Source organism: Lissotriton vulgaris, chromosome 5, assembly GCF_964263255.1.
Source record: "Lissotriton vulgaris chromosome 5, aLisVul1.2, whole genome shotgun sequence".
Lineage (NCBI taxonomy): Eukaryota > Metazoa > Chordata > Amphibia > Caudata > Salamandridae > Lissotriton > Lissotriton vulgaris.
In genome coordinates this window covers 2,032,865,817-2,032,891,467 of record NC_141693.1, presented here as the reverse complement: position 1 = coordinate 2,032,891,467, position 25,651 = coordinate 2,032,865,817, and the positions used below count along the sequence as shown (strand labels likewise).

At 52.7% G+C, this 25,651-nt stretch overlaps 1 protein-coding gene and 1 long non-coding RNA gene across 2 annotated transcripts in view; one reads left to right on the top strand and one right to left on the bottom strand.

The window, feature by feature from the left end:
- The window catches only part of PIP5KL1 (phosphatidylinositol-4-phosphate 5-kinase like 1), a 370,871-nt gene that overhangs the window by 94,805 nt on the left and 250,415 nt on the right, over positions 1-25,651 (top strand). The window contains exon 2 of the mRNA XM_086924947.1: positions 12,224-12,392. Within this exon, the coding sequence (XP_086781073.1) occupies positions 12,345-12,392 (48 nt within the window). The 5' untranslated portion in view covers positions 12,224-12,344. The remainder of the gene's footprint in view (positions 1-12,223; positions 12,393-25,651) is intronic.
- Positions 1-25,651, bottom strand: part of LOC147718075 (uncharacterized) — a 241,599-nt gene that overhangs the window by 191,112 nt on the left and 24,836 nt on the right. The gene's annotated exons all lie outside the window — the stretch shown is intronic.

Below are 25,651 nucleotides of genomic sequence, written 5' to 3'. Positions count from 1 at the left end.
ACGGGGTGGGCACCCATAATTAAATAAATAAAACCTCTGAGTGGCGCAGGGTGGGCACCTGCAATTGCGGCCAATTTGGGGGAATCCCTACACCGGGGATTCCCTCAGGGCAAAAGGCAGCTCAGCGCTGCCAGGCTAAAATAAAGTGCTCCCAGAGGCGCTGGGGGCACCACAAACACCCAAAGGTCACGGGAATGGCCCGTTAAGAAAACAGGGCCCCAGCAACAAGGTCCTCCTAGGTGCAGAGGGCAGGAGGGTCCAAAAGAAGTCCTCCAGGGCATCCAGGGGCTGGGCAGGGCCCAGGGAGGCAGGTATTCCCCTGGGCCCCAGCAGCAGCGTGCCCCTGGTAGATTATAGTTAGGAAAAACAAGAACATTTTACAAGAGGTCACAGCCTCTTTTTATACACACAATTCCTTTGTCTAAAGGTGCAGGCAACGGGCGAACCAGATACAACTGGTTCCTGAGCACTTTGTTTTTGCTCAGCCCCTCTCTCTATTCACAGGATGGGTCAGGGACATCAGACACACCACAGGGGGTGGAGCCAGCATTGTGAGGGGAAAGCCCAGCCCTATTCAGGTCCCAGGTGCAGCCCCTCTCTCACATCAGCATGTTAATCTCAACACTCACCACCGGGGCAGACCCATCCAGACTCCTGGAGCCAGGCTCACCAGCCAGCTCCAGCCAATCACACGCCAGACACAAATTGCACAAACATGCCAACTTCTAGAAGTGGCACTTCCACACTAGACACAATCACGCAGCATACACCATTGTGCAGCATTTAATCACACGAGTTCGCACCTGCACTCCCCACGCATCAGGAACTACCAGGGACACACACATTCCCCATGCATTCCTGTGGGAGGGCAGACAAATTTCACACAAGCACTCAGAGCGCACGCACTTTACACTGCGCCACAGTGCTAAAGTGCGCCAAGACCAGAAATCATTATAATTATTTCAGAGTTCAAATGCAAAAAGTTCAGGGGTGAACCTGCCAGAAGGGCCAAGTTCAACAATAATCTTTGCTAGTATATGGGTAGATCAACTCCAAACTAAAGTTATTAACATCTTTCTTAAGTTTGATTGTCTTCTTATTGATCAAGTATTCCCTATACCCACTCACCTCAAGATTTAGTTCTTCTAATCTTTTTATAGCACCTTCCAATGCTGTACTTTCTTTAAGAAATGTTTCTAGTTCCTCAATCTCTTTTTGCTCAATGATAAGCATTTCTTGGGCAGTCTCGACAATAAGAACGATCCAGTCGCGACTGCATCTGTCCGCAATATGCGTCCAGATCTCAAGCAATTTTGGATTATCCACAAACAAGCCGGGTTAATTTCTTATTTGTAATCCAATAGGGATTACTCCGGCTTTCAAATATTGAGTGAGGAACTCAGCATGGAGCTCCGTACGTGCTAACTTCTTTTTTAGATTGAAAGCCTTGCCCCACTTATCATTATCACCTGTCAGCACCGTCATTTTATTACCTGACACTGAGGCCAATAATCTTGTTATATTGGTCTTCTGAAAAACCGAATGTTTAAATGCTGGGCATATTTAGTAATACGCAAGCTCTCTTGAGCCCTGGGGACCACCATTTCTCCAGGGCTCAATTTAAAATATTGGAGTGGGGCTATGTGGACACGTCATGGGCTCCTTTGAGCCCGGGGAACCCCCACCTCCCTGGGCCACAAGTAATATACATGTGGGAGGGGGCTGAAATGCCCCCCTCAAGGACCCTATACTGCCCGCGGACCACCACCTCCTCGCCTGTGAAAGAAAAGGGGGCCCTGAACCCTCCCTTCTGGAGCCACTAATTGCCTTGGGGAACTCCACCCCCCAGAACTGGCTCCTGCTGTGTCTCGGGGTTCCACTCCTAGGACAAAGCTGTTTGCTTTTGCTTGGTGGGAGCTGACAGCTCCCGCCAAGAAAAAACAAACACTGGTTCAGTGGGCGTAAGCTGTCAAAGTGCTTCTGCCCACTGGAAGCAGAATTTCATCTCTTTCCCTGCCCGCAGACATGCAACAAGCAGAAAGAGGCAAAATAAAGATCAGCAACGAGTAGAAAGAGGCAAAATAAAGATCAGCAACGAGTAGAAAGAGGCAAAATAAAGATCAGCAACGAGCAGAGAGAGGCAAAAAAAAGATCAGCAACGAGCAGGGAGAGGCAAAAAAAAGATCAGCAACGAGTAGAAAGAGGCAAAATAAAGATCAGCAACGAGCGGGGAGAGGCAAAAAAAAGATCAGCAACGAGTAGAAAGAGGCAAAATAAAGATCAGCAACGAGTAGAAAGAGGCAAAATAAAGATCAGCAACGAGCAGGGAGAGGCAAAATAAAGATCAGCAACAACAATAATAATAATAATAATTAATAATAATAATAATAATAACTTAATAATTCCAGCAGCCCATTCTGGCCTATGGAGAGCAGGTAGCCTTACAATAGTGAAAAACGAAAATGGCTGTAATTCACTATTAGGACATGCCACACACATCAGGGCTTGTCCTACCTTATGCTTACAATGCACCCTGCCCATGGGCCTACCATAGGGGTGACTCACATGAAGTAAAGGGAAGGTTTAGGGGCTGGCAAGTGTGTGCACTTGTCCAGCCAGCATGACAGTATCAGACTGCACGCAGGCTCTGCAATGGCAGACCCTAGACACATTTTAAAAGGCTGCTTCTGTGGGTGGCACAACCAGTGCTGCAGGCCCACCAGCAGCATTTGTGTTTACAAGCCCTGGCACTCCTGGTGCACTTTACTGGGGACTGACAGAAAAGCAAATAAGCCAATCATGGAATCCAATCAACATATACATTTTATACAGGGAGCACTTGCACGGTGGCACTGGTTGGCAGTGGCACAGTGCTCTGAGCAGCTAACACCAGCAAAACATAAAAAGGCAACAGCACAAAAATGGAAGGGAGACCCACACCAAAGGTACCAGGTCTAACACCCACTGACAGACCCACTCAGACACTCAGATACCCACTCACAGACCCACTCAGACACTCAGACACCCACTCACAGACATACTCAGAGACGTGCATGCTCTCAGAGACCCCCTCAGAGACTCATCCATCCACTCACAGACCCACTCAGACACTCATGTTCACATTCACAGACCCACTCAGAGACTCATGCACTTACTCACAATTCCACTCAGAGACTCACACACCTATTCCCAGACCCACTCAGACACTATGGTCCCAGTCAGACACTTATGGACACTTAAGGTCCCACTCATAGACCCACTCTGAAACTCACACAACCACTCACATGCCCACTCAGACACTCACACACCCACACACTCCTCCACTCAAAGAATCACACACCCATTCCCCTCCCTATATAGCACTCACTCATCAACTCTCAAGGGTTACAGGTTACAGTCGGAAAATAACGTGTAAAAAACTTTGAAATTCATTGAAAAAAACAAAGGTTACAGGGGAATTATAGTTAGGAAATAACATTTTTTTTAAACGCAGAAATTCACAAAAAAAACTCAAAGGTTACAGGGCTCTAATAGTTAGGAAATAGAATTTTAAAAACGCAGAAATTCTCTGAAAAAAACAAAGGTTGCAGGGACGTTATAGTTCGGCTTAGATTTCATTCATACAGTGAACTTCAGCAGCTACGATCACCTGAGCTAACTATAAGATATGCCCCCACAATGCACTGCTTATGACAATGCATCACTCATGACATGGTCAGTGACATCACTGATGACATCATACAAATAGCCACTCACACAGCCCCATGCAGCCTCTCATACACCCACTCACACACTGTAGGAAGCTGGCTCTGTATATACTATGCCAAAGTAAGGTATCGTGCGCACAGAGTCCAGGGGATCCCCAGCGGTATAGCAGAGGCTACATTAGATACTAATGGCTCTCTTTGTGGTAGTGTGGGCGAGCAGGTAAGTGCCTACTTTTTAAAATTGTAAATATTTTGGGAGGGGGAGGGGGCGGATCGGAGCTCCACTGAGTTTTTTTCAAACTCCGTTGAGCTCCGTGTAGAGGCACAACGCCAGCTCCGCCCACCCTTAGTTAAGATATCTCTGTAGTGATTCCCAGAGGTCCCTAGGGCAAGCCTGTGCGCGGATAAGTTCCCAACAATCAGACAGTTGTCTGTGGCAGAACGCTGCGTATTTAAGCCAGTCAGGAGCCCGTGGATTCCTGCGGCGGCCCCAACACATCGCTATCCGCCGCTTGGCCAGCAACAGAAGCATAGCCACTAATGTTCTGTCTGTCGCCGGCCCTGTTTGCACGTATCCAAGCAACGCTATCAGGGGGAGAGCTCTATCTGGTACTCCAACATCTTGTCCAGTACATCAAAAAACAATTCCCAGCATGGTGCAATCCCTGGGCAGGTCCAGGCCCGGTGCAAGAAGGTTGCATCCTGGGCTTGGCATCTCCGCGTCTGCGTCCTCACTCAAGCCTGCTTCATGTAGCCGTTAAGAGTCCTGTACAATCTATGGTTAAACTTGAAGTGGATCAACCTTAGCCTGTAGTTTGGGGTCCGCTCCCTAGCCTGCGCGCAGCAGTATGCCCGCTGATCCTCCGCTACACGAATCCCAGCATCTCCGACCACCCCGCCGCACCGTAGGGACGCGCACAGGCGCCTCGCGCTGCATGCCTTAGGTAGTGGCTGCAGGCATGGCACACAGAGATGTGTAACTATACAATCAAGTACTTGTACTTGTACTTGTTCCAATGTGCACTTTTGCAAAAAACAAATGCCAACAATCTATTACTTTTTTTCCACTCAATAATTTATATTTCAAATGGTATAATTTCACCTCAAGATTTCATAAAACAAATACAATTGCAATTTTCTTTTTATTTTCCTACATATACATTAAATACATCTGTCTATTCTCTTCACATCACAGAGTTACATATTCAAACTGTTTGTGTACTAGGGTGACCAACTGGCATTGGTGCAAATTCAGGACGGTGAGTGTAAAAATTCAGGACAAAGGGTCGAAATTCAGGACACAAATTCAGGACAGGAGGTCAAAATTCAGGACAAAACATCAGGACAAATGGATACGTTTTACAGATACATCAGAGGTCGCGCAATGGTATAGAAGTAAGCCCAGCCATATCCAAACATATTCAACAATTTGCAAACCTATCCATCATGCATCCTTCCATCTATCATTTCACTCATCCATCCCTCCATCCACCCTTTCACTCATCCATCCATTATCCATCCATCCACGCTTTCACCCTATCCATCTGTACACTCATTCATCCACTCTTCCACCCATCCATCCATTCACTCATCCATCCAGCCATTTACCCTTTACCCATCCAGCCATCCTTTCACTTACTCATCCATCCACTCACCCTTCCACCCATTCACCCTTTTAGTCATCCATCCATCCTCCCTTTCTCTCTCCATCAACCCTTTCACTTAGCCATCCTTCCTTCCATCCATCCACCCACTCATCCATCTACTAATCCACTCATGAATCCATCCATTGACCCTATCACTCCTCCATCCTTTCTTTCATCCATTTATCCTTTCACTCCTTCACTCATCTATTTATCCTTTTGTCCATCTACCCTCCCTTTCACTCACTCATCCATCCTTGCATCCACCCTTTCACTCATTCGTCCATCCATTCGCCCTTGCACTTATCAATTCATCAACCCATCCATCATGTCACTCATCCATCCACCCACTCATTCACTCATCATCCACCTTTTCACTCATCCATCCTTTCACTCACCCATCCACCCTTTTACCCATCCAGCTACCCTTCCACCCATACATCCAGCTATTTCCATTTTCTCTCTTCCATCCTTCCACTCACTCATCAATCCATCCATCCTCTCTCATTATCCATCTATTCAATCTTTCATTCATCCATTCACCCTTTCACTAATTCATCCAGCCATCCCTTCACTTACTCACTCGCCCACCTTTTCATATTCATTTTGAGCTGAGCCTTTTTGACAAGAGGCCCCTCAAGAACTTCACCTGCGCTGCATGAGCCATTCCAGCATTCGGACAGAAGCCACCCAGGGCAGAGACAGGGATCCACCACTCGGGGTAGAGCCATCACTGGGGCGGGGAAGGAGCCATCAAAGGAGGGGGAACAGGATCCACCAGGGTGGGCACAGGGGTGGGCATGCAGTATTCTAGTATAATCTTGGTCTCTTCCAGGGTGGGGTAGGGCTCTTTCCAAAATATTAGTTTTGCCACCCCCTACTGTGATGTACAGTACTTACAGGAGATACTCCAGGAGACTAATGGTCCTCCATACTTTGTTAATCAGTGTGGGTGCGATTGTGCCATTTCTTTATTTTATTACAATTAAGACTGCATGTTTGAAGAACCGAGGTTTGTTCACAATGTAGTGACAATATTTAAGCTCTGTGAAGAGAACCAGTGCTGCGCCGCCGTGTAATCAGGGCCAGTTCTAGGATGTTTGGGGCCTTGGCAGTAAGGAAATGTGTGAAGCCCTCCTAAATCGCAGAGACATGGCGCATTCAGGGCTGTTTGCATCTGAATAGATGCCCCTGCTCCTGAAGCTGCAGCCCCTCCCTCTCAGTCACCTTCAAGCACCTCTTAACGGGTCATCAAGGGCTGAAGGTGTGAGGGTTGCCATCCCGCTGTGCCTCTCCAATGCTGCTGGTTTCTGAGCTTTGGAACAGAGTCAAGAAGGGAGGTGGGTGGAAATTGTGCCGGCTGTAGGGTAGTGCGACCGGTGCCTGGGGTTAAAATTACGGACAAATGGCGTCCGTTAAAGAATCCTTCACGGACAACGGACAGACGGCCAAAATTACGGACTGTCCGTGAAATTTACGGACGGTTGGTCACCCTATTGTGTACATATATTCCTTTGTTCCGTGGTCAATGCGTTTCGGGACATGTGTCCCTTCATCAGAGTAGTTTATAGATGCGAATCTGTAACTCCAATTCTTTTTTTTTTTTAAACCTTTATTATATCGTTCAACACAAGATACAAAAGTAGCCCTGCAACAGCAGGGGCCGGTACCACATGCATGTAACACGGATCAGTAATGCCAATAACACAGCTCTTCAGCCGACAACCCATGGGTCCGGCAGCGGTAAAGGATAGACGATGTATTGAAAACATTTCGAATCAAGGATATGAATAAGGTTTCATTTTATATTTAACGCCCCCCCCCCCCCCCCAAACGAGATGAATAAGAAAATACAGGATAGCCGGAGATACACATTCGGAGGTATAAAATATGCGGGTAGGTGTTAAAAGCAGTCGTGGATCAAAATAGGCCAACAGTAAAAACGCAAGCGCCATTAAGTTCACTAAAGGTAAAGAACTAAGCTACCTATCTATCATCACAGCCACCCACTCCATACCCCGCCCACTCGTATACATCAGGATGAAACCGAAAGTTATCGCGACCGGATCCTGCGAGAAAAGAAAAGGGGCCATAGAACACAACAAAAGGCAAAATAACAAACCCCCCTCACACCACCCACCCTGCTGCCCTGCAATGGCTACGGCCTAACCCACTAGCAGCACCCCTGTCGCTCAGAGGAATACCCGAGAGAGAGAAGAGAAGAAAAAGGGGCCATAGAACAAAACAAAGGCAAAATAACAAACCCCCCCACCACCCTGCACCCCTGCAACGGCTACGGCCTAACCCACTAGCAGCGTGCCTGTCGCCTAGAAGCATCCCTAAAAGAAGAAAGCAACGGAGGAGGAGAAACAAAAACACACACTCCCGGGCTCCCCTCCCCCACACCAGATGCAACCCCCCCGGAACCAAATTCAAAAGAAAGAGCAGCGAAATACACAATCAATCCGGGGAAGTACCAAACATACCACCCGACTCCCGCAGTTCACAGGTCACAATCCCAGCAACCGATTACATTATTGTCCCGTGTCCTGAAAAGCCCCACAAGTTAACCCTGGCCAGTACAAGTGTTCACTGGAGTAGTTGTAACCCAGGCCATAGCAGCAGTGAGAATGGTAAAGCTTTCATGGAAATGCAAGTCAGTACGAACAAGCCAATTAAAGGATAAAAGTTCACAGTCTACACAAGGCAAGCGAGGACAAGCGTGGCAGGATGATAAAACCCTCCAATAGTCACAGGTGATCTTGTTGAGGCAGTCAAGGTTGTCCATAGTGATGTTCGGCGAGATAGGGCTCAAACAGGGAACGCTTACAATGTTCACGGGCGCGCGATCTGTATTATAGGAATCCGCAGCGCCAAAGGGATCCGGCTCCTGCACAGGGACGTCGAAGTCGGATATACTATGTTCCGTCGATAGCAACGCTGCCTGCGATGATGGCAAAAAGCCACTGTCCGGTCTCCAGCAAAGGTCGTCCATCATTACAGACAGTGCCCGGTAGTTGACGATGATCTGTGAATGGAGCGCTCTAATGGCCGCCATTACGGCGTGCAGCGGTGGCGTGTCTTTTGTCCCCTCCATCTCCTTCCGCAAGCAACAGATCAGGATGCAAACCCCCGGAGGCCGGCTTCTCCGGGGTAGCAAGCAAATCTGGAGCGGACACCACCAACGGGCGCTCTCACCTCACGATGTTGCTCCTTCGCCGCTGATAAGGGCTCCCGTCCGCACCCTCACGGCAAGCTTACTGTGTCTCCAGGCGTCGGATACGGGGCCAGCAAACGATGTGACACGCCGTAGCGTTTGTATTGCAGGCAGGATACAAAATCCCCGTCAAAAACCAGGAAGATTATATCTCCGTTCGGGAGACCGGACAAAGCCCAAGGTTCCAGCCGATGTTGTTCAATTCCAGCCCGGATGGGTTGGAAATCGAGGCCCCGGCTTCAGCTCCGGGGTAGGCCAAGAATGAAACACGGCATATCTCTGTCACCCGGTATGATAAAAAGTTCGGGATTGCGCCTTCAGAGTCAGCTACTCCTCACACATACGGGAGTCCGGTGTGAAATCAGGATAACTTGCAGGATATACGAGCTGCTGGCGGAGGTCGGCGGAGCCGGGAGCTTAAGCGGCCATCTTGCTTGCTAGCGTAGCTCCTCCCCCTGTAACTCCAATTCTTGATTGTGGGAGGGCAGGTCAGATATACAGACGCGGAGGCTGAATATATTGGCGAACAGCACTTTTATTGTCAGGAAACAAGGTTTTAGGTTTCACGACGGGTTCTGCACTTCCACTCGCGGCACCGAGTTCTCCAGTGTTGAAAGGGTTTGCCGTGGTATTCGATGTTCCTTCCTCTTCTTCCAGTGGTCGTTGATCCTGGGGCGGCAGAGTCTCCGTGGTGTTGGATTACCGAAGGTACCGAGAGGGAAAAAGAGAAAGGGGCCATCAGTGATACTGTTGTTTCGAAACCCTTGCTCCTACACCGGAAAGTAGTGCACAGAAAATGGGTATGGTGAAGGGGAGTGCGTAAAGGTATTGAGAGTGGCAGGTAAGGGGATAGGGAGTGAATTGGTACGGAATGAGGATAAGAATATAGCGGAGGTTGAGTCATAGACCAATTACAACTAATCCCAAGATAAACAACTTAACGTGATACTGTCGGGTACTGTTCTCTCACAAGTGTACGTTTCGGTTTCCCCACTTACTAAATTCCACCCACCACCCACAGTTTCCTCTCTACCTCCCACCTCCCACAACACACAACAATTTCCCCAAATGGGCTTCGGTTCAATGTCACTCACCGGCCCCGCCGTAACTCTCCTGAGTCACGGCACGCTCTCCAGCCTCCTCCGGGGGACACCACCACTCCTCCGTCCAGCGGTCGTCGGTTTCCCCCGCCTCTTCTTCACGCTCAGCAACGCTGTCTTGACTCTCGGCGTTCAGCTCCGGCTCCCGGCTCCGAGATTCGGCGTCCTCCTCGTGGTCCGTCTCTGGTCCCGCCTCCTCGACGTTCTGCGACGACCTCGCTTCCTGTGTGGCGTCTGTTTTTATTCGTCCATTGTCCATAGCGCCTCCTCTAGCCGTTACCTCACGCTGTGGAAAGAGAGGAGAGATATCGGTCTTCGTCCGTGTTTCAGGTAAGACGGGATGCAGCCTTGTTCGTGCAGGGGCGTCTGGGCTTTGTAGTCCAACCCTAACAGGGGTCCCGACAAGATCTTTCTAACATTGATGAATTATGAAACAATCTGGAAGCTGTGTGTTACTCTCCTGTGATAAAACACAATCGAAGAAGCCACTGTTTGTGTCTCATAACTCTATATTGCATGATTTTAACGGGATTCTGGATGCTCCAATTGTTTGTGCTACACAGAGATGTGTGCCATGTTAACTCTTCACTTTTCTCTGCGCCAAACTTTCAGCCTGCAAAGGCAGGGTGTGGGCGTTAAGGTACAGGGCCTCTAATAGGTGCTGCAGCCCTTGGAGGCTTTCCCTGGTCAGAGTGCCCTTGGTACCCACGGTGCCTTTTACAAGGGTCTTACCTGTGCCCAGGGATGTGCCAATTGTGGATACAAAGGTACAATCTTGGGAAAGAGCACGGGTCCTGAGAACCTGTGGCAGGAACACAGGGCACATCAAGTCAAGTTGCATCAGATGTTAGGCAAAATGTGTGGGGGGTAACCATGCAAAAAGGGACACTTTCCAACACATACTGTGCAAAACAGATATTCTCATACGCACTCATGTACCCATTCATTCAAACAGCCGCTCACTTACCCATGTATCCACTGACACCCAGTCACTCACCCAAAGAACCATTCAAACAGCCACTCAGTCACCCATACAGCCACTCACACACACTAATCCACCTATAGAATTACTCTCACAGCCACCACAGTCACTGATACAACCACACACTCACTCACCCACCTATAGAGTCACTCTCACAGCCACCACAGTCACTGATACAGCCCCACACACACTCACCCACCCATACAGCCACGCAGTCACCCATACAGCCACTCACACACACACTCACCCACCTATAGAATCACTCTCACAGCCAACAAAATTACTCATACAGCCACTCACACACACACTCACCCACCTTTAGACTCACTCTCAGAGCCACCATAGTCACTCATACAGCCACACTCACCCACCCATACAGCCACATACTCACCCATACAGCCACTCACACATACACTCACCCACCTATAGAGTCACTCTCACAGCCACCACAGTCACTCATATAGCCACTCACACACACACTCACCCACCCACGTATAGAGTCACTCTCACAGCCACCACAATCACTCATACAGCCACACACACACTCACCCACCCATACAGCCACACACTCACCCATACAGCCACTCACACATACACTCACCCACCTATAGAGTCACTCTCACAGCCACCACAATCACTCATACAGCCACTCACACACACACTCACCCACCCATTCAGCCATTCAGACACCCATACAGCTACTCACACACCCACTAATTCACCCATACAGTCGCTCACACACTCAGTCACCCACTCTCACACTGATACGGTCACAGTGCACTCAGATGACATATATTAGAAACAGTAGCACTCACTAGCAGTACAAGGAGAATCGTAGTTTAACAAATGCAGAAGCTTAGTATGTATGTTTGACTCTCAGAAATGTTTACGAAGCCCTTACACTCACTGGATTATATCATCAGTGATGTCATTTGAGATCTCATCAGTGATGTCACTAACAATGTCATCAGTGCTGTAATATGTGAGGTCTTTAACAGTGCATTGCAGGAGCGTGAGTTATAGTTAGCTCAGCTAACCATAACTGCTGGATTCCACTGGTTATATATTACATTGTGAAACATGTTCAATTGTGAGCTGAATGGGGAAACCTAAATAAAAGGCTTTACTACTCCACGTTTAACCTGCTTTTGGGGGCTTCGGTACCGTCTTGTGCTTTTCTGTTTTCCTGAACGTTTCTTATGTGTGCTCTGTCTATTGCATCTTTAACTGGAGCACCCTACCTGCTCAGAGGGGGGGCCTTGGCCTCTCACCCGACAGTGCAGTGCTTGCCCTCTGGAGCAAGGCACCTGCTCGGAGGGGGGCGGGGCTGGCCTCTCACCCGGAGGGTGCGGTGCTTGCCCTCTGGCGCACTGCCCCTCCTGGGGCAGATTGCCTCCACTCCACCCCTGGGAGGCCTAGAGGTCCGGGGCCAGCCCACCTCAGTGCTGCCGTGAGCCCAAGATCACACCTCTCCTCAAACGCTAGAGCTGCCCCCTCCCCTCCCCCAGTGCCTTCCGTGGAGTCTCGGCGCTCGCATCCTGCAGGAATGATGCTTCTCTGCTTCTTTTGAACAGGGATCCGTGTGCGCCTCCCTGCAGCCTCCAGCGGTTGCAGCTCCCTGCACATCTGGGAGGAGCCCCCGCCGTGCACCTGCATCAGATCATGGGACCCTAGTCAAGTCTTTCCAAAGCCAGGATGGAGCGCAGGAGCCTGCCGGGCTCTCACAGCAGGAGCCGGGTGTCGGTAAGTATGGCTTCCTACCCTACTTACCAGCTGTCATTGAGTGTGTGTCTTCCATGCATGCCTGTACCAGGATGTGTGATCTGGGAGGAGCTATGAAGGAGCAGGGGCGTGCCACGAAGAAGCAGGGGTGGGCCACGAAGAAGCAGGGGTAGGCCACAAAGAAGCAGGGACGGGCCACGAAGAAGCAGGAGCGGGCCACAAAGGAGCAGGGGCGTGCCACGAAGAAGCAGGGGCGGGCCACGAAGAAGCAGGGGCGGGCCACAAAGGAGCAGGGGCGAGCCAAGAAGAAGCAGGGGTGGGCCACGAAGAAGCAGGGGCGGGCCATGAAGAAGCAGGGGCGAGCCATGAAGAAGCAGGGGCAAGCCATGAAGAAGCAGGGGTGGGCCACAAAGAAGCAGGGACGGGCCACGAAGAAGCAGGAGCGGGCCACAAAGGAGCAGGGGCGTGCCACGAAGAAGCAGGGGCGGGCCACGAAGAAGCAGGGGCGAGCCATGAAGAAGCAGGGGTGGGCCACAAAGAAGCAGGGACGGGCCATGAAGAAGCAGGGGCGAACGATGAAGAAGCATGGGTGGGTCACAAAGAAGCAGGGACGGGCCACGAAGAAGCAGGGGAGACGGCCACGAAGAAGCAAGGGCGGGACACGAAGAAGCAGGAGTGAGCCATGAAGAAGCAGGGGCATGCCACGAAGAAGCAGGGGTGGGCCACGAGGAAGCAGCGAACGGGACACGAAGAAGCAGGGGTGGGCCATGAAGAAGCAAGGGCGAGCCATGAAGTAGCAGGGACGAGCCATGAAGAAGCAGGGACGAGCCATGAAGAAGCAGGGGTACGCAATGAAGAAGCAGGAGTTGGCCATAAAGAAGCAGGGGCGGTCATTGAAAAAGCAGGGGTGGACCACGAGGAAGCAGCGAACGGGACACGAAGAAGCAGGGGTGGGGCATGAAGAAGCAAGGGTGAGCCATGAAGTAGCAGGGACGAGCCATGAAGAAGCAGGGACGGGCCACGAAGAAGCAGGGGAGGGCCACGATGAAGCAGGGGCAAGCCATGAAGAAGCAGGGGTGGGCCACGAAGAAGCAGGGACGGGCCACGAAGAAGCAGGGGAGGGCCACAAAGAAGCAGGGGTGGGCCATGAAGAAGCAAGGGCGAGCCATGAAGAAGCAGGGACGAGCCATGAAGAAGCAGGGGAGACGGCCACGAAGAAGCAAGGGTGGGACCGAAGAAGCAGGGGTGAGCCATGAAGAAGCAGGGGCGTGCCACTAAGAAGCAGGGGTGGGCCACGAGGAAGCAGCGAACGGGACACGAAGAAGCAGGGGTGGGCCATGAAGAAGCAAGGGCGAGCCATGAAGTAGCAGGGATGAGCCATGAAGAAGCAGGGGTACGCAATGAAGAAGCAGGAGTTGGCCATGAAGAAGCAGGGACGGTCATTGAAAAAGCAGGGTTGGGCCATGACGAAGCAGGGGTGGGCCATGAAGAAGCAAGGGCGAGCCATGAAGTAGCAGGGACGAGCCATGAAGAAGCAGGGACGAGCCATGAAGAAGCAGGGGTACGCAATGAAGAAGCAGGAGTTGGCCATAAAGAAGCAGGGGCGGTCATTGAAAAAGCAGGGGTGGACCACAAGGAAGCAGCGAACGGGACACGAAGAAGCAGGGGTGGGGCATGAAGAAGCAAGGGTGAGCCATGAAGTAGCAGGGACGAGCCATGAAGAAGCAGGGACGGGCCACGAAGAAGCAGGGGAGGGCCACGATGAAGCAGGGGCAAGCCATGAAGAAGCAGGGGTGGGCCACGAAGAAGCAGGGACGGGCCACGAAGAAGCAGGGGAGGGCCACAAAGAAGCAGGGGTGGGCCATGAAGAAGCAAGGGCGAGCCATGAAGAAGCAGGGACGAGCCATGAAGAAGCAGGGGAGACGGCCCCGAAGAAGCAAGGGCGGGACCGAAGAAGCAGGGGTGAGCCATGAAGAAGCAGGGGCGTGCCACGAAGAAGCAGGGGTGGGCCACGAGGAAGCAGCGAACGGGACACGAAGAAGCAGGGGTGGGCCATGAAGAAGCAAGGGCGAGCCATGAAGTAGCAGGGATGAGCCACGAAGAAGCAGGGGTACGCAATGAAGAAGCAGGAGTTGGCCATGAAGAAGCAGGGACGGTCATTGAAAAAGCAGGGTTGGGCCATGACGAAGCAGGGGTGGCGACATAAAGATGAGTGGGGTTGTCCAGAGCCTCCCGGGTGTCTGAGAGTTGGGTCCGGGCATGCTGGGCTGTACGGGTGTTGTACGGGTGTGAGCTGCATACCATGCCTACTGCCAGGTTCTGTCTTCTAGTTTAGAATGTGCATTTCTAGAGGTTTAAACCTAAGGGCTTGTGTAGGAAGCTGGCTCTGTATATACTGTCCCAAAGTGAGGTCTGGTGGGATTACAGAGTCCAGGGAGTCCCCAGAGGTATAGTAGATGCTAAATTCGGTATGTACTAACAGCTCTCTGCTAGAGTAGGCGAGCAGTTAAGCATATCCAGAGGGTGTGTTAAGCATTTATTGTATTCACCCAAGCCCCCCACTCCCTCCCATACGCCCCTCCCTCACAGTCTCTCCCTCCCTCGTCTCTCCCTCCCACCACCCCATCTTTCCTTCTCTCCCCGTCTCCCCCTCCCTTGTCTCTCCCCTGTCTCACTCTCTTTCTCTCTCGTCCTCTTTCCCTCACACATCCTCTCCATTTCTCCCTCACTCCCCGTATCGTTCTCTCTCCCTCTCTCTTCCTTCTCCCTCTCTCTCTCTGTCTCTCTCCCGCCCCCACCTCCTGACTCAGCTCTTCTCCACAGATCCCCATTCAGACGGCAGAATAGCCCCCCCCCCCCCCCTCCACTGACACAGAGGGGCCCCGTGGCAGGCAGGGCGCCCTCTCTACTGCCCTGTACACCGCACCGCATGAAGAGGAGAAGGGAGAGAGGAGCAGGGCAGGGACAGAGAGAACAGTGGAGCCGAACACACGAGAGGGAGTGGGGGGGGGGGGAGGTGCGGGAGGGGGGGGAGAGGGGGGCTGGGCCAGGGTGCGGTGAGCCAGAGCTGAACAGACAGGTGGACCGGCGGGACCGGGGCACGGGCCCCCCAAGCACCGCCCCGCAGTGACCCCCCTCCCTAGTAGGGGCGCCACGGAGACCCCCCCACCCGCAGTGACCCCCCCAGGGAGAGCCATGCCAGATGAGGTAGGTGCTGCTCGACCCTCCAAGCAGCGGGAGACTGCCATTTGGGGAAGAGGACGGGGGGCGGTGGAATGGGTTCAGGGGTGGGCTGAGGGCAGTGTAGTGGGTTCAGGGATGGGCTGAGGGCAGTGGAGTGGGTTCAGGGGTGGGCTGAGGGCAGTGGAGTGGGTTCAAGGTTGGACTGAGGGCAGTGGAGTGAGTTCAGGGGTGGGGTGAGGGAAGTGGAGTGGGATCAGGGGTGGGCTGAGGGCGGTGGAATGAGTTCAGGGGTGGGCTGAGGGTGGGGTGGGCTGAGGGCAGTGGAGTGGGTTCAGGGGTGGGCTGAGGGCAGTGGAGTGGGTTCAGGGGTGGGCTGAGGGCAGTGGAGTGGTTTCAGGGGTGGGCCGAGGGCAGTGGAGTGGGTTCAGGGCTGGGCTGAGGGCAGTGGAGTGGGTTCAGGGGTGGGCCGAGGGCAGTGGAGTGGTTCAGGGGTGGGCTGAGGGCAGTGGAGTGGTTCAGGGGTGGGCTGAGGGCAGTAGGCGAGTTCAGGGGTGGGCCAAGAGCAGAGGTGTGGGTTCAGGGGTGGGCTGAGGGCGGTGGATTGGGTTCAGGGGTGGGCTGAGGGCAGTGGAGTGGGTTCCGGTTAGGGCTGAGGGCGGTGGAGTGGATTCAGGGGTGGGCTGAGGGCAGTGGAGTGGGTTCAGGGGTGGGCTGAGGGCAGTAGAGTGGATTCAGGGGTGGGGTGAGGGAAGAGGAATGGGTTCAGGGGTGGGCTGAGGGCAGTGGAGTGGGTTCAGGGGTGGGCTGAGGGCAGTAGAGTGGATTCAGGGGTGGGGTGAGGGAAGAGGAATGGGTTCAGGGGTGAGCTGAGGGCAGTGGAGTGGTTCAGGGGTGGGCCAAGGCAAATGGAGTGGGTTCAGGGGTGTGCTGAGGGCAGTGGAGTGGTTCAGGGGTGGGCTGAGGGTGGTGGAGTGGGTTCAGGGGTGGGCTGTGGGCAGTGGAGTGGGTTCAGGGGTGGGCTGAGGGAAGTGGAGTGGGATCAGGGGTGGGCTGAGGGCGGTGCAATGAGTTCAGGGGTGGGCTGAGGGCAGTGGAGTTGGTTCAGGGGTTGGCTGAGGGCAGTGGAGTGGTTCAGGGGTGGGCTGAGGGCAGTGGGTGAGTTCAGGGGTGGGCCAAGAGAAGTGGTGTGGGTTCAGGGGTGGGCTGAGGGCGGTGGATTGGGTTCAGGGGTGGGCTGAGGGCGGTGGAGTGGGTTCAGGGGTGGGCTGAGGGTGGTGGAGTGGGTTCCGGTTAGGGCTGAGGGCTGTGGAGTGGTACAGGTGCGGGCTGAGGGCGGTGGAGTGGGTTCAGGGGTGGGCTGAGGGCGGTGGAGTGTGTTCCGGGAAGGGCTGAGGGCTGTGGAGTGGGTTCAGGGGTCAGCTGAGGGCAGTCGAGTGGGTTTAGGGGTGGGCTGAGGGAAGTGGAGTGGGTTCAGGAGTGGGCTGAGGGCGGTGGAGTGGGTTCAGGGGTGGGCTGAGGGCAGTGGAGTGGGTACAGGGTGGGCTGAGGGCAGTGGAGTGGGGTTCAGGGGTGGACTGAGGGCAGTGGAGTGGGTTCAAGGGTGGACAGAGGGCAGTGGAGTGGGTTCAGGGGTGGGCTGAGGGCAGTGGAGTGGTTCAGGGGTGGGCTGAGGGCGGTGGAGTGGTTCAGGGGTGGGCTGAGGGTGGTGGAGTGGTTCAGGGGTGAGCTGAGGGCAGTAGACTGGGTTCAGGGGTGGGCTGAGGGCAGTGGAGTGGGTGTTGGGGGGTGTATGAGGGCAATGGAGTGGGTTCAGGGGTGGGCCGTGGGCAGTGGAGTGGGTTTGGGGTGGGCTGAGGGCAGTGGAGTGGGTTCAGGGGTGGGCTGAGGGCAGTGGGGTGGGTACAGGGTGGGCTGAGGGCAGTGGAGTGGGTTCAGGGGTGGACTCAGGGCAGTGGAGTGGGTTCAAGGGTGGACTGAGGGCAGTGGAGTGGGTTCGGGCGTGGGCTGAGGGCAGTGGAGTGGGTTCAGGGGTGGGCTGAGGGCAGTGGAATGGGTTCAGGGGTAGACTGAGGGCAGTGGAGTGGGTTCAGGGGTGGGCTGAGGGCATTGGAATGGGTTCAGGGGTGGGCTGTCGGCAGTGGAGTGGTGCAGATGTGGGCTGAGGGCAGTGGAGTGGTTCAGGGGTGGGCTGAGGGCAGTGGAGTTGTTCAGGGTGGGCTGAGGGCAGAGGAGTCGTTCAGGGGTGGGCAATGGAGTGCTTCAGGGGTGGACTGAGGGCGTGGAATTGTTCAGGGGTGGGCTGAGGGCAGCGGATTAATTCAGTGGTGGGCTGAGGGTAGTGGAGTGGGTTCAGGGGTGGGCTGAGGGCAGTGAAGTGGTTAAGGGTCTGAGGCTGCGGGCAGTGGTGTGGGTTCAGGGGTGGGGTGAGGGCAATGGAGTGGGTTCAGGGGTGGGCTGAGGGCAGTGGAGTGGGTTCAGGGGTGGGCTGAGGGCAGTGGAGTGGGTTCAGGGGTGGGCTGAGGGCGGTGGAGTGGGTTCAGGGGTGGGCTGAGGGCAGTGGAGTGGGTTCAGGGGTGGGATGAGGGCAGTGGAGTGGGTTCAGTGGTGGGCTGAGGGTGGTGGAGTGGGTTCAGGGGTGGGCTGAGCCCAGTTGAGTGGGTTCAGGGGTCGGCTGAGGGCAGTGGAGTGGTTCAGGGGTTGGCTGAGGGTGGTGGAGTGGGTTCAGGGGTGGGCTGTGGGCAGTGGAGTGGGTTCAGGGGTGGGCTGAGGGCAGTGAAGTGGGTTCAGGGGTGGGCTGAGGGCAGTGGAGTGGGTTCAGGGGTTGGTTGAGGGCGGTGGAATGGGTTCAGAGGTGGGCTGAGGGCAGTGGAGTGGGTCAGGGGTGGGCTAAGGGCAGTCCAGTGAGTTCAGGGGTGGGCTGAGGGCAGTGGAGTGGGTTCAGGGGTGGGCTGAGGGCAGTGGAGTGGGTTCAGGGGTGGGCTGAGGGCGGTGGAATGGGTTCAGGGGTGGGCTGAGGGCAGTGGAGTTGGTTCAGGGGTTGGCTATGGGCAGTGGAGTGGTTTAGGGGTGGGCGGCTGAGGGCAGTGGGTGAGTTCAGGGGTGGGCCAAGGGCAGTGGTGTGCGTTCAGGGGTGGGCTGAGGGCGGTGGATTGGGTTCAGGGGTGGGCTGAGGGCGGTGGAGTGGGTTCAGGGGTGGGCTGAGGGCAGTGTAGTGGATTCCGGTTAGGCTGAGGGCTGTGGAGTGGTACAGGTGTGGGCTGAGTGAGGTGGAGAGGGTTCAGGGGTGGGCAGAGGGCGGTTGAGTGGGTTCCAGGGAGGGCTGAAGGCTGTGGAGTTGGGTCAGGGGTCAGCTGAGGGCAGTGGAGTGGGTTTACGGTTGGGCTGAGGGAAGTGGAGAGGGTTCAGGGGTGGGCTGAGTGCAGTGGAGTGGGTTCAGAGGTGGTCTAAGGGCAGTGGAGTGGGTTCAGTAGTGGGCTGAGGGCGGTGGAGTGGGTTCAGTGGTAGGCTGAGGGCAGTGAAGTGGGTTCAGAGGTGGGCTGAGGACGGTGGAGTGGGTCAGGGGTGAGCTGTGGGCAGTAGAGTGGGTTCAGGGGTGAGCTGGGGGCAGTGGAGTGGGTTCTGGGGGGTGGGCTGAGGACAGTGAAGTGGGGTCAGGGATGGGCTGAGGGCAGTGGGATGGTTTAGGGGGTGGACTGAGGGCAGTGGAGTCGGTACAGGGTGGGCTGAGGGCAGCTGAGGGGGTTCAGGGGTGGACTGATGGCAGTGGAGTGGGTTCAAGGGTGGTCTGAGGACAGTGGAGTGGGTTCGGGCGTTTTCTTAGGGCAGTTGAGTGGGTTCTGGGGTGGGCTGAGGGCAGTGAAGTGGGTCGGGGTGGGCTGAGGGCAGTGGAGTGGGTTCAGGGGTGGGCTGAGGGCAGTGGAGTTGTTCAGGTGTGGGCTGGGGGCAGAGGAGTCGTTCAGGGGTGAGCAGTGGAGTGCTTATGTGGACTGAGGGCAGTGGAGTTGTTCAGTGGTGGGCAGAGGGCAGTGGAGTGGGTTCATGGGTGGGCAGAGGGCAGTGGATTAATTCAGGGTTGGGCTGAGGGCAGTGGAGGTTGTTCAGGGGTAGGCTGAGGGCAGTGGAGTGGTTCAGGGTCTGAGGCTGAGGGCAAAGGTATGAGTTCACGGGTACCCCTTGTGCCTCCTTCTGCACCTGTGTTGCCTCTTTCAGCACCTCTGTTGGTTCTTTCTGCACCTCTCTTGCCCTTTTCTGCACTTCACTTGCTAATTTCTGTACCTCTCTTGCCTCTTTTGGTAACTCTGTTGCTTCTTTCTGCATCCATCCTGCCTCTTTCTTCACCCCTCTTCCCTATTTGTCCAACTCTCTTGCCTCTTTCTACATCTCTCTTTCCTCTTTCGGCATCCTTCATGCCTCCTTCTGCATCTCTGTTGCTTCTTTCTGCACTTCTCTTGGTTTTTTCTGCACATCTCTTGCCTCTTTCTGCCCCCTTCATGCCTCTTTCAGCACTCTGTGGCTTCTTTCTGCACTTCTCTTCCTTCTTTCTGCATGCCTCTTGCCTCTTTCTGCACCTCTGTTGCTTCTTTCTGAACTTCTATTGGTTCTTTCTGCATCTCTCTTGCTTCATTCTGCACCTCTCAATGCCTCTTTCAGCACCTCTATTGCTTTTTTCCGCACATCTCTTGCCTCTTTCAGCAATTCTATTGTCTCCTTCTGCACTTCTCTTGCTTGTTTCTGGACCTCTCTTGTGTCTTTCTGCACCTCTCTTGCCTCTTTCTGCACTTCACTTGCTTCTTTTTGTACCTCTCTTGCCTCTTGTGGTAACTCTGTTGCTTCTTTCTGCACCCCTTCTGCCTCTTTCTGCACCGCTCTTCCCTATTTGTCCAACTCTCTTGCCTCATTCTATACCTCTTCAATCTTTCTGCATCACTCTTGCCTATTTATGTACCTCTGTTGCTTCTTTATACACTTCTACTGCCTCTTTCTGCACTCTTCATGCCTCTTTCAGCACATATGTTGCTTCTTTCTTCACCCCGTGCCTCCTTCTGCATCTCTGTTGCTTCTTTCTGCACTTCCCTTGCCTCTTTCTGTATGCCTCTTTTCTCTTTCTGCACCTCTTTGCTTTATTCTGTACCTCTATTGCATCTTTCTGCATCCCTCTTGCTTCTTTCTGCACCTCTCCTACCTCTATCAACACTTCTGTTGCTTTTTTCTGCAGCTCTCTTGCTTTTTCTGTACCTCACTTGCCTTTTTCAGCACCTCTGTTGCTTTTTCTGCAGATCTCTTGCCTCTTTCTCCACCCCTCTTTCTCTTTCTGTACCTCTCTTGCCTCTTTCTATACCCCTGTTCCCTGTTTCTGCACCTCTCTTGCCTCTTTGTGTACCTCTCTTGCATCTTTCTGCACTTCTATTGCTCTTTCTGCACCCTTCTCACCTCTTTCAGCCCCTTGTTGGTTCTTTCTGTACTGCTCTTGCTTTTTTCTGGACCTCACCTGCCTCAACCTGCACTTCTCTCCTTTCTACACCTCTGTTCCTACTTTCAGCAATTCTTTTGCCTCTTTCTGCACTTCTCTTCCTTCTTTCTGCACCACTCCTGACTCTTTCTGTACCTCTCATTCCTCTTTGTGCACCTCTCTAACCTCTTTCTACACTGCACTTCTCTTGCCTCTTGTTGCACCTCTGATAGTTCAGTTTGCACAGCTTTTGCTTCTTTCACACCTCACTTGCCTCTTTCTGCAGTTCTCTTGCTTCTTTCTTCAACTCTGTTGCTTTTTAAGCACTGTTCTTGCTACTTTCTGCACTACTCTTCCCAATTTCTGTACCTTTGTTGGTTCTTTCTGCACTCTGTTAGTTCTTTCTGCACTTCTCTTGCCTCTTTCTGCACCCTTCGTGCCTCTTTCAGCAACTCTGGTGCTTCTTTCTGCACTTCTCTTCGCTGTTTCTGCACACCTCTTGCCTCTTTCTGCACCTCTGTTGCTTCTTTCTGTACTTCTATTGCCTTTTCTGCATCTCTCTTGCTTCTTTCTACACCTCTCCTGCCTCTTTCAGCACCTCGGTTGCTTTTTTTGCAGATCTTTTGCCTTTTTCAGCAATTCTATTGCCTCCTTCTGCACTTCACTTGCTTGTTTCTGCACCTCTCCTGTGTCTTTCTGCACCTCTCTTGCCTCTTTCTGCACTTCACTTGCTTCTTTTTGCACCCCTCCTGCCTCTTTCTGCACCCCTCTTCCCTATTTGTCCAACACTCTTGACTCTTTCTACACCTCTCTTCCCTCTTTCTGCACCACTCTTGCCTCTTTCTGTACCTCTGTTGCTTCTTTCTGCACTTCGCATGCCTCTTTCTGCACCCTTAATGCCTCTTTTAGCACCTCTGTTGCTTCTTTCTGCACCCCTCGTGCCTCCTTCTGCTTCTCTGTTGCTTCTTTCTGCACTTCTCTTGGTGCTTTCTGCACTTCTCCTGCCTCTTTCTGCACCCTTCGTGCCTCTTTTAGCACCTCTGTTGCTTCTTTCTGCACTTCCCTTCCCTCTTTCTGCACACCTCTTGCCTCTTTCTGCACCTCTGTTGCTTCTTTCTGGACTTCTATTGCCTCTTTCTGCATCTCTCTTGCTTCTTTCTGCACCTCTCCTGCCGCTTTCAGCACCTCTGTTGCTTTGTTTTGCAGATCTCTTGCCTCTTTCAGCAATTCTATTGCCTCCTTCTGCACGTCTGTTGCTTGTTTCTGCACCTCTCTTGCGTCTTTCTGTAGCTCTCTTGCCTCTTTCTGCACTTCACGTGCTTCTTTCTGTACCTCTCCTGCCTCTTTGGGGTACTCTGTTGCTTCTTTCTGCACCCTCCTGCCTCTTTCTGCACCCCTGTTCCCTATTTGTCTAACTCTCTTGCCTCTTTCTACATCTCTCTTCCCTCTTTCTGCACCACTCTTGCCTCTTTCTGTACCTCTGTTGCTTCTTTCTGCACTTCTCTTGCCTCTTTCTGCACCCCTCGTACCTCCTTCTGCATCTCTGTTGCTTCTTTCTGCACTTCTCTTCCTTCTTTCTGCATGCCTCTTGCCTCTTTCTGCACCTCTGTTGCTTCTTTCTGTACTTCTATTGCCTCTTTCTGCATCACTCTTGCTTCTTTATGCACCTCTCCTGCCTCTTTCAGCACCTCTGTTGCTTTTTTCTGCAGACCTCTTGCCTCTTTCTGTACCTCACTTGCCTTTTTCAGCACCTCTGTTGCTTTTTCTGCAGATCTCTTGCCTCTTTCTCCATCCCTGTTACCTGTTTCTGCACCTCTCTTGCTTCTTTCTGTACCTCTCTTGCCTCTTTCTGCACTTCTCTTGCTCTTTCGGAACCCTTCCCACCTCTTTCAGCCCCTTGTTGGTTCTTTCTGTACTGCTCATGCTTTTTTCTGCACCTCACTTGCCTCAACCTGCACTTCTCTCCTTTCTACATCTCTGTGCCTTCTTTCAGCAATTCTCTTGCCTCTTTCTGCACTTCTCTTCCTTCTTTATGCACCACTCCTGACTCTTTCTGTACCGCTCATTCCTCTTTGTGCACCTCTCCAAACTCTTTCTGCACATCACTTCTCTTGACTTTTTTGCACCTCTTTTGGTTCAGTTTTCACTACTTTTGCTTCTTTCGGCACCTCACTTGCCTCTTTCTGTAGTTCTCTTGCTTCTTTCTTCAACTCTGTTGCTTCTTTCAGCACTGTTCTTGCTACTTTCTGCACTACTCTTGCCAATTTCTGTACCTTTGTTGCTTCTTTCTGTACTTCTCTTGCCTATTTCTGCACCCTTCGTACCTCTTTCAGCACCTGTTGCTTCTTTTTGCACTTCTCTTCCTTTTTCTGCACCCTTTCTACACTTCTGTTGATTCTTTCTGCACTGCTATTGTCTCTTTCTACATCCCTCTTACCTCTTTGAGCACCTCTTTTGCTTCTTTATGCACTTCTCTCTCCTCTTTCTGCACCCCTCTTGCCCCTTTCTGCACCTCTGTTGCTCCTTTCTGCCCTTCTATTTTGTATTTTTCCACACCTCTCTTGCTTCTTTCTGCACCTCACTTACCTCTTTTAGCATTTCTGTGGCTTTTTTCTGTAGATCTCTTGCCTCTTTCTGCACCTCTCTTGAGTCTTTCAGCACGTCTGTTGCTTTTTTCTGCAGATCTCTTCCCTCTTTCTGCACCCCTCTTTTCTCTTTCTGCACCTCTCATGCCTTTTTATGCACCCCTGGTTCTGTTTATGCACCTTTCCTGCCTCTTTCTGCACATCTCTCGCCTCTTTCTGTACCTCTGTTGCCTCTTTCTGTACTTCTCTTGCTCTTTCTGCACCCTATGCACCTCTTTCAGCACCTGTGTTGGTTCTTTTTGCACTGCTCGTGCTTTTTCTGCACCTCACTTGCCTCTTTCTGCACTTTTCTCGCTTCTTTCTATACCTCTGTTGCTTCTTTCACCAATTCTCCTGCCTCTTTCTGCACTTCTCTGCCTTCTTTCTTCACCCCCCTGGCCTCCTTCTGTACTCAATAATCAAAAGGGTAGGGAGGAGGAATGAATGTCCATTTATTTCCCCTGGGTAAGTATGGAGGTAATCAAAGTGCAAGAAAATGGACACTAGTTACAATTCTAAACCATTGGATTGAATAACTATGGTACCCTCAAAAACTCAATGTCCGTTGGATTTGCGGTATATATCTTTCATCTGCCCCTACATTGTAGTTGTGGCAGTTATCATTGGGTACCTTAGAATGTGCTGGGTGCTTGCCTCATCCAGAGGCTCCTCTGGTCTAGATTGCAGTGTCCAGAGATGAAAAATGCGCCCCCGTTAGGTAAGGGTGTGTGAAAAAATAAGTAAAAAATAGATCAACAACTGAAAATTTTTAATAAATGGTGAGGATCTAGTAGTTAAAACATAAACAGTACTTGTACTAGATCGTGTTACTAGATCTAGAAGTGTAGCATTAAGAATTGTGTCGACATGTTTCAGCCCCCTCTGGCTCAACGGAGTCTATGGGGCTTTCGTCAGGACTCACAGACATACATACATAGAATCATTACTTACACAATTCGTGTAGTTTGAATTGGTAGCTTACATGGTCTTGATGCCGAGGTCTTGGCCAATTATAGGCCAATTTCACTTCTCCCGGCTTTGGCTAAGATCACTGAGAAACATGTTCATGGCGTCTTGTCGAACTTCCTAGAGTCCAACAATCTGCTCCATCCATCCCAATCCGGTTTCCGTCCGAATTTTAGTACGGAAACGGCGTTGGTGGAGGTCTCTGAGATCATCAGGGAGACCTTGGATGTGGGTGGCAAGGCCATGCTAGTCATGTTGGACCTGTCGGCGGCTTTCGACACCGTCCCCCATGAGGCGCTTCTCGCCAGGCTCTACGACATCGGCCTAAGGGGGACGGTGCTCAGATGGTTTACATCTTTTCTGGAGGGCCGCCGCCAGACGGTCTGGGTTTCCCAGAGCTCCGCCGAGATGCCGCCATTGGGAGTTAGGGTTCCACAGAGTTCTGTGTTGAGCCCGACATTGTTCAACATCTTTATGTCCCCCCTGGCGGCTGCGGTTGAGGCTTACGGAGCCCAGATCGTGTCCTACGCCGATGACACTCAACTCCTCTTCACATGTGAAAAAGATCAGACATTTGATGGGGAGAGAATTCGGGACTGCCTGGACAGGGTCTTCAGCTGGTTCCAGCGGAATAGTCTGAAGGCCAACTCCAGTAAGTCGGAGGTTCTATTCTTCGGCTGTGCCTTCGATCCCGAGTGGCGGCAGTGGTGGTCGGCCGCCATGTGTCCTCCGGCACAATCCTCCTTGGTTGCCAAGAACCTGGGTGTTAAGCTCGATAACAAACTCTCTCTGAGAGCGCACGTCCTTGGCCTGTCCGGCACCTGTTTCGGCATCCTCAGAATGCTCCGCAAGTTCCTTCCTTTATTGTCTGCGGAGCACAGACGGATTACGGTGCAGGCGCTCATCGGATCTAGGCTAGACTATGCCAATGCCCTTTTCTTAGGCCTTCCGGATTACTTGGTTCAGCGTTTGCAGGTGGCACAGAACTCTGCATCCCGGGCAATCTTTGGTCTGCATAGACGAGCACGGGCTTCTGGGTTGCTGCAGACGCTCCATTG